Below are 9,095 nucleotides of genomic sequence, written 5' to 3' on the forward strand. Positions count from 1 at the left end.
TCCTCTCTTGCAAGGAGCACCTGTAACATAAATAATTTCCCCTCGGGGATCAATAAAGTATTTCTGATTCTGATTCTGATAACAGGTCAGCTCTGGTACTGAGCTTCCATTAAGAAAATGGTTAATCTCCTTGACCATTTAATCATTTTTCTCCTCCTGCTCTTTAATCTCAGACTCAGATGACGGCACCTTACAGACATTAGGAGACACAGGTGGACACAGGTTCCACCTTCTCCACAATAGTCCCATCCAGTTCCATCAGCTCTCCCATCACTTGCTGACAACCCTTTAGCACAGCTCCACCTTCTGCCCATGGCTGACTGCCCCTCCTTGCCTTCAGGGCTTGACACCTCCCCAGAGGAGCCTCCCTGCTCAGCCACTGTAGTTTTTTCCTCTACACTCACTACCCCGACTCCTATGAATATGAGTAAAATAAGAAAACTCTTTTTCTTGTTCATAAAACATGCCCTGATTTGTTTTAGGGCCTAGAATCAGAATTCACCTTAAAGTGCCCGTTCAACCAAATCTACAAAAATCACAATTCCCCACGATTCAATAAGGTCAGACTGAAAAACTCTTCTGTGCATCAGTCAATCTTCAAATTAAATACCGAGCTCAACCCCAGATCAAGTGTATGTTAAACAGCTTTGTATGTCATCTTCTGTGTTTATATTGTTAAATGTAATATTGTTGTCTATATTGTTGTCTCCTGTCCTAACTTTCGTGGTTGTAATGTCATGTGGGATGTATGTTTGATTGTTTTTTTGTTTTTTGTTTTTTTGTCCTGATGTGTGTTTGTTTTTATGATATCGTAAATGGAGCTACTGAGATGCAAGACCAATTTCAGACCTGTTCTGACAATGAAGTATCAATCAAATCAATCAATTCATTTCTGACCTATTATGGTATGTAGCCATGCAGTTTTGTACCTAGCAGTGTTGTTTCTAACAAGTTTTCAAAACTAAATAAGAAAAATTAGAAAATACATCATTTGTTATAGCCTTCCAAAACAAACATATCATTAAAACACTGTTTTAATACAATCTTTTATCCATAGGTGCATCTTAATGATTTCATCACTGAGTGACAGACTGTCTCCTCCCAGCCGTAACCCTTTATTGAAAGTCGGTCAGTCTGCACTAATGCGCTTATAGAGAACTCAAGCAGTGTAACACCCACTAAAGCATATCATTTACTTAAGTGAGACCCACTAGATCTGAGCTGACTGCAGTCTCAGTCCAGTGCAACTGTTTACACTCACACACACACACACACACACTATGGGTGATACTGTGGCCTCTAGTTTCGCAGACCGGGCAAGGCGGAGGCGCAGCGCACCTGCACTTCACCAACTGGGTGTGGCCAGGCGGATTTTGCGAGGCACAGCTACTCCTCTTTCCCACCTCCGTCCCTCCTAACTGCGCAAGTCGGAAAGAGGGAGGAGAGAAGGCGTGGAGTGGGTTTTACACAGCCAATTCACATCACACCAATCAAATGAGCCCCTCTCCTCGCCCTTAAATGCGCCGCGCGAAGGCGTAATGAGAGTTTACTCAATTCGCCATGGCAGAAGAGAGCAGCAACGTCAGACGGCCAAACTTCTCCCTGGAGGAAACTGATGTTTTGGTCCGGGAGGTCCAAGCTCGCAGTGTCCGAATATACGGAACTGCGAGCAGAGCTCCACGGGCTGATGATGCAAAGGTAGCCTGGGAGGAGGTCACCACAATTGTAAATCAATGTTGCGTTTCTCTCGTGCGCGCGTGCTCTCTCTCTCTCACAGTCTCACTCTGTTTCTTTTCTTTTGGCTTTTCTAAGATGACAGATGCTGAATATATACTCCCTATCTGATGCTGTGGCTGTTTGTGGATGGCTGAGAGGGATGTGAACTCATTTGTGTTAATCAAATCAGGTTGGGTTTCCATTACGCGTGCCAAACGTGCCAAACGGTGCCAATGCCCTTTGATCTGACATCAGATGTGACGGGACAGTCGATATAGAGATACATTTATGTGCTGATTGCAGATAGTTGCATTGAATAGTGGGTTTTGTGGCTATTCATGGCATTGTTAATGTGCCTGACATTCTGGAAACCTGCCTGTGAGGTTTTGGTGACGTGTGCGCACTGTCCGCCAGTCAGCCAAACTTCCCCTACACTGGCTGCGCTCCGCCTGCGCTGACAGTAGACCTGGGCCCGTATTCATAAAGAATCCTAAGACTAAAAGTAGCTCTTAGTGACGTCATTCTAAGAAAAATCTTAGAATTCCTTGAATTCTAAGATTTTTCTTAGAATTTTCCCTTGGTAAGATAAAAGTTATTCACAAAGCATCTTAGGACTTAAGAGAGCTCCTAAGGTGAAAAACTGTGAAGAGGAGGGAGGAGGACTTTTAAGAAGCCTAAGAGTGTCTTAAACAGAGAAGATGGCGGAAAGACAGAGAGGAAGGAGAGATATTCTCCGTATATTGAACAACAGTGATTTAATAAGACGCTACCGGCGTGATAGTGCAGGGATAATGTTTGTGGCTGATCTCATCAGGGATGAGCTTACTTTTCCCACCCAGCGTAGTAACGCAATAACGCCCGCTTTGGATTGCAGCACGTACCAGCGCTTCTCACACTCATCGCTTGTGCGTAAAAGGAGAGGGAACGACGCATTGATTTGTCGGGCAATGCGCTCCCAAGTCTGCCTCTTCCCTTGTGCCGTGATCCCGGGACCGAATTTCCCTCTTAAAACTCCTTTGTTCTCCTCCACGAGCTGTGCCAACAGCAGGCACTGCTCTTCTGTCCAGTTCGGCTTTCTCGTTCTTTTTTTCTCCATTTCATTCGTTGTTTTGGTCATTCTGCCAAATCAAACCGCTTTTTACAAGGAGGCCAGCAATCACAGTAATTGCTGACAGCTGAGTCTGCGTCCACCATTAATATCAAATAGATTAAGTAGTAAAATTACCAGCATGGCAAGTAAACATAACAATAAGAAAATCAATATGATAATCGGCATGTGAATGAGGCACGTTCAAACATTTTGAAGCTGTGAGTTTCATCATCATGACATAAAATTATTTTCACGATTACACATTTCTTAATAGCCTACAGTCTAAGTTCTATGATTGGTTCATTTCACTGTCCATTCATTACTAGGAGCGCTTTTTTTTTTTTTTTGTAACAACCAATCACAGCTTTTAGAAGACTGTATCATACCTAGCAACGGGGTCAACCACACCTCCTTACTAAGATAAAAGTGTCTGTCCCCTCCTTGCTCAGAGTTGCTCTCAGAAACTTCCTGAATCACTCTTAAGCTAAGATTCCTTGCTAGGAATTTTTAGGCTAAGTTAGGAGCTCTCTGAGAGGACTCTGAGAATCTTTGTGAATACGGGCCCTGGTTTCAGCTGGCGAGCTTTTAGCACACCTTCGGCAAAGCCTTTTGGCACGAAACTGTCACTGCGCCAAGCTGGATCTGTCGACACCTCCCCCTGCTGCGCTGCCACACCCATCTCAGCGCACCTCGGTCTGCTAAACTACCAAACTGAGCGCGCCTCGGGTTGCACTGCTTGAAACTAGCTCTGCGCGGGGTTCACCACCCTGCGCCGCGCCGCGCCAGGAAACTAGAGCCCAATATGTTGAAATGTAATAAGGGGATTGGTTTTGCGCCAAAACAGGGTTGTACTGTATCCCGTCATTCTCCTCTAAACATCAGTCTTTCATCATCGCACACACGCGCAAACATACACACTCACCTTAACATTCACACACACATGATAACAGGGAATGTCAACACACTGCAGGTTCACTGTAATTTGTTGTATTTATTCTCCTGATTCCCAGTAGTCCAGAGGTGATAGGAGCAGCTAATCGGTGCTCTGAGCTTCCTGTCAAACAACAGCAATCAGCTGACACAGCCTGCATTAAAGAGGCTGTGTTTTTGTCTGATGCTGCTAAACAGTATGCCTTTATTATCTAATCTAACCCTATTATAACACATTGATTTTGCTGTAGCAGTTCTTGTTGACAAATGGCATGCTGCTCAAGCAATAACAATGTGTGTTGTTATTGATGAACTACTACTTTTCAGGGGAAAGAAGCATCCTTTTGAGATTATCTCCTGAATGTCATTAAAGGCCAATTCCAGTTTATTTCAGCCTGGTCTATTTCCCATAATGTGGCTATTGTCATTCAATGGGTTGTGCTAACTTTGCACCCTCCACCTTCGTCGTAGAGGTCCGGTGAATGACAAGTTGTGCAAAATAATGTATCAGGATGAGCTGCACAAGCCTCTTTAAGCAAATGCCTATTATCGCTACAAGCAGATTTACACTTGGGTCACCTTGCTGGCTGACCTAATAACCCTGCATATTCTATATTCAATATTCAACACATAAATTGTTATGTGAGGTATTACAGAAGGTGCGACCCACCAATAATAAACACAAGCATCTGGTTATATGTTTTTTTGTTACCCGCCAAGATCTGACATTACAGTGGTAGCTGAGAGAAAAAGTCACAATTGTGTTGGATAATAAGCCTGAGGTAAAAAATTATCTAACTATAAAAAGGATGTGACATCTGGAATCTCTCTTTACCATCCAGCTGTATTTGATTAAAACTGCACAGTGTGCATCTTGTCATTTTATTCTTGCAATTCAGAAACTTTCAGGCTAGAACCATTTTATCTTGTTTGCTACTTTTTCTCCATGACTAACACACACTCAACAGAAAATCATTCACAACATCACACATGTTTAAAAGGACCTATTTTCTATCATTGACATTGAGTAAACTAACAACCCCTGACTAAGTGATATATATTCAATATATATTCAATGCAAAGCACTAACATTACAGAGCAATTTATAAACTCTACAAATAACCCAAATAGTAAATACAATAACTGCAGCAAGTTTGTGTAAAATGAACAATTTGAATAAATTTTGAACAGATTATTTCCTGTCAATACTGCATCAGAGATGAGTGTTCCTGATAGTTTTATATACTTTGTATAAGATTCTCTGTCTGTATTATGTTTTTTCAACAATGAGTCATACTTAATTGGCATGATGCATTTTAAATTTGGATGGTTTAACCCTCCTATTAATGTGACACTAAACTGCAAAGAGATCAGGTTAACCAGGAATGAGTCCTAAAACCCAGAAATGAGTTAATATTTTACCTCGTGTCACTGTCAGTGGGTTTTTTGAATGGGTTTTTGGTTAGATGTCTGAAATAAAGTTTATGGTTAACACAAGCTGAAGAGACTTTAAGGTTTTGTTCTCCAATATAAAATACATCAGTAAATACCCCATTCATGAACTTTGATGCTTATGTGTCTTAGAAAAGGCAATTGCTAATGCGTGGCTAAATGAAAGTACAGAATATCATCACACCAAGCCGTGCAAAATACGGCTTTACAGTCTTGTGGCAGTCACATTAGGTTATGCGACCATAGTGTAATTCATTTATAACCTAACATTAGCTTTTTACCTCAGGAGATTGCATTTAGGCATCAATAATCATGAAAATAATGTTCACTTGTGAATATTAATTTTCTGAACAAAACATGTAAGCATCATAAATGTTTGTTTGCCACAGACCTTATTATCTGCTATAATCCAAAATCCAAAGGAGAAATCCCATAGGCTTTTTAACAAGGGAAAATGGGCGACGCTGACTTCCACATCGGCCTACAGATAAACGTCATCCCTGGCGGACTCTATATTCAGTAGCTTGCAAATGATCTTGCATTTATGAGGGCTAAATTAACAGGCATGGTGAGACTAACTGGTTGCAGCTTCTTCTTTTTTTTGACAAATTCAGTGTTTTCTTCCCTTTTAGCTTTTTGGTTGTTTTTACTGTGTTTCTAAAGCAGGATCAGGGTGTTTAGTAGGTAGTGAAGGCTCTGTGAATCCAGCTTATGTTCAGGTCTTCATCGTGCCCTCATCCTGTGAGGGCCCTCATCCTATGCGGGTATTAACTGCGTCAGGCTCGGGTCGATTCCGACATAAATAACACAGTACCTGTCAAGTTTAGGTCTGGCTTGGTTACTATGAATGTGGCTTGAGTCACACTCTAGTGCCAGTGGCCCAAATGTAGATCACTGCAGTCAACCACAATGACTGTTACACGTGGCTACTTTGGGTCCGACTCAGATGTAAGTCTTTGAACTGAGTCAAGTAAAAATCATGGATCATTTGGAAAGCTGCAGAAGGCTTGTGCAGCTTGCCCCAATGTAAGCAGTTTAGTGCAATTCCTTGTTTCCCCGAATCTCTGGAACAGAGGTGGTAAGTGCAAAATTAGCATGACCCGTAAAACTACAATAGCCACATTTATGAGAATATGCCAGATTGAAATAAATCAATTTTTCTCCCAGTAGTAAAGTAAAAGCCAACCCCAGATTTGCTCTTGTTTGGTGCTTCAGCTTTCTACATTTGCGTTTTTTTGGCATTATTCCTCTTGAATGCCTGCTGCTTATGACCTGGCACCTGTTTGTTACCTTTTTATAAAGCCCCAACCTCACCTCTAGGAGACAGCAACACATCCATTAACAGCAAAGCAAACACAGAAAATGAAAAAATACAGACACAGTGCAGAGACTGCAGAAAAAATACTGCCACACACTTCTAGTGGGTTATAAGCTATGATTAATAGGGGTTTCTTCTGTATGAGTTTACGCATTGTTTTATGGGAAAATCCTGCATAGTATATCTGTAAGTACCCAACCTTGGATGTCACATATTGACCACAACTGGCTAGGAAAAAAATGAGGGGATCATTACTGAAGCTGACATATGGAAAGAATTATTTCCAGCTAACTCTGAGTTGTCACTTTAGTCAACCTCCTTGTAGAGTAGAGTAGAGTAGCGTAGAGTAGAGCAGAGTAGAGTGTCACGGAGTCGGGGATCTTACACAGTCTCCTTGCCTTTCAGATCCAGCAATACAAGTTAAGGGGTGAAATAACTGAATATTGAAATTGGAGAAACACGTTTTTTTTTCCTCATCAAAGGGACTATTTGTCACGGTCTGCAGCTGGGTAGGGGGGAGGAAAGGGAAGGTTGGGTGGCACCGTTCACTATTAATGAACACATCAGACTATTGTCATAAGTCATCCATAATGAATAAATCACTTTAGTCATGGCAGCAGTCTCGCAGAGCAAGGCTGATCACATGATGTAATCCTGCCCTCTGGGCCAGGACAAGGATCTCATTAACTCAACAATAACACCTTTTCTGTGATTATTGCATCTTTGAAAACATTGTGGTGGCACTAGTTTTTGCTAAAAAAAAAATCAGTGCTGTGTGTTGTTTTTGAAAATATCGCCGTGCTAAAGTGCCCTCCTGGTTAGCAAAACACACTAAACTGCCTTCTTGGGTGGAAAAAACACACTAAACTGCCCTCTTGGCTGGTTAAAACATTACTGTTGCAATGACTTTTATGTTGGGCCCTTTTTTGATCTATATTGAGCAAGAACTATATCTCACAGAACCAGTTTGGATTATCTGGTGCTAATATTGTGTTAAAATGCACTAGAATACAGGAACATCTACTTAATTGAAAATTTTCTGGGGGAGGATCCCCCCAGGGATTTATTTCTTTCATACATCCATGTCTCTGTGTGTTAGTCTGTCTAGTTAGTCTGTTTTAAGGCTATATAATGTGCCATTTGTATAACATATAAACATGTCTAAAGTGCCCCCGCAAACACGCAGAACTTAGTGCCCTCTTCAGTGGCGAGAACGCGCTGTATGTGCCCTTTTTTTTCTTTTCACCCCTGCCCTTCAAAAAGTCTGTGCACGCCACTGCCAAGGGTGAGCTGTTTCAGGAGACAATTAGCAAATGAACACCTCCGCCCATTAGGCGCAATCAGAGCTTACTAATACAGCTGTGCGATCACCTGCCCAGCTGACGGTTGTCAGCCTCCGGCCTCATTCCTCAGCACCTTGTCCACTGGCGCCAGTGTACTCGGTGGCCTTGGGTACTAAATACACTGGAGTCAGGGTACAGACTCCAGTTCAGAACCAGACCACCGCAGTTTTCAGGAATCATTCCTACTACCCTCCACAACAGGGCAGGTTGTCAGTCCCTTGTGGCAGAGATCGTGGCCCTTCTGCAGAAGGGAGCAATAACACCCATCCCCAGCAGCGAGGCGCAGCAAGGGTTTTATTCAACCTACTTCTTGGTTCCAAAGGAGGGCGGCGGTCTCCATCCTATATTGAACCTGAAAGGGTTCAACCACTTCCTAAAACGCCTGCCCTTCCTTATGCTTCGTCTGTCATGCCTTCTGTCATCTATGACGCGCGGGGACTGGTTCACTACGGTGGACCTGCACAATGCGTACATCCACATTCCAATACACAGAGACCACAGGAAGTACCTCCGTTTTTAATTTCAAGGCAACGCATATGAGTACACCGTCCTCCCATCTGGCCTGTCCTTGAGGATGGCCTGAGGGCTATCCCGGTGTCATCAATTTGTCTTCCAGCAGTTGCATTGTGGACCACTGCCCTGGGCCTCAGGGAAGGAGTTCCACTGGGCCCAGTGCGCTCAAGGGTGACCATAACTACAGATGCCTCAGAGGCAGGCTGGGGGACCTTATGGGGGAACCACCCGGCCTGGGGGCGGTGGGGTCCCTTTTGGAGAGGGACTCACATCAACCTGCTCGAGCTGGAGGCAGTTTATCGGGCCTTGGTGTATTTCCTTCCAGTAATTCAGGGGAAGCATGTGTTGGTCCAGATCAACAATTCAACCGTGGTCGCTTACATCAACCACCAAGGGGGTCTGCGTTCATGGTCCCTGCACAACTTGGCAAAATCCTCCTCTGGGCTCATGCTCAGGGTGTGTCCCTGAAAGCCATCTACTTGCCGGGAGTAGTGTATGTAGCGGCCAATTTCCTGTCCAGGGGAGTGGCGGCTTCACCCGCAGATTGTGGACACCATTTGGGCTTGGTTCAGAGAGGCTTAGGTAGACCTCTTTGCCTCACAGGAGACCACCCATTGCCCGCTGTGGTACTCCATAGCGGGTCCGGTGGGGATGTTGGGGGTAGACAGTTTTGCAGGCCGGTGGCCCCAGGGCCTGTTGTATGCGTTTCCCCCCTTTCGACTCATACCGGCCG

General features: G+C 43.6%; 1 protein-coding gene across 1 annotated transcript in view; it reads left to right on the forward strand.

The window, feature by feature from the left end:
- Positions 1-8,830, forward strand: part of LOC126407114 (uncharacterized) — an 11,553-nt gene extending 2,723 nt beyond the window's left edge. Inside the window, exon 3 of the mRNA XM_050071798.1 lies at positions 8,469-8,830. Within this exon, the coding sequence (XP_049927755.1) occupies positions 8,469-8,830 (362 nt within the window). The remainder of the gene's footprint in view (positions 1-8,468) is intronic.
- Positions 8,831-9,095: the final 265 nt, after the last annotated feature.

Source organism: Epinephelus moara, chromosome 19 (assembly GCF_006386435.1).
Source record: "Epinephelus moara isolate mb chromosome 19, YSFRI_EMoa_1.0, whole genome shotgun sequence".
Classification (NCBI taxonomy): Eukaryota; Metazoa; Chordata; class Actinopteri; order Perciformes; family Serranidae; genus Epinephelus; species Epinephelus moara.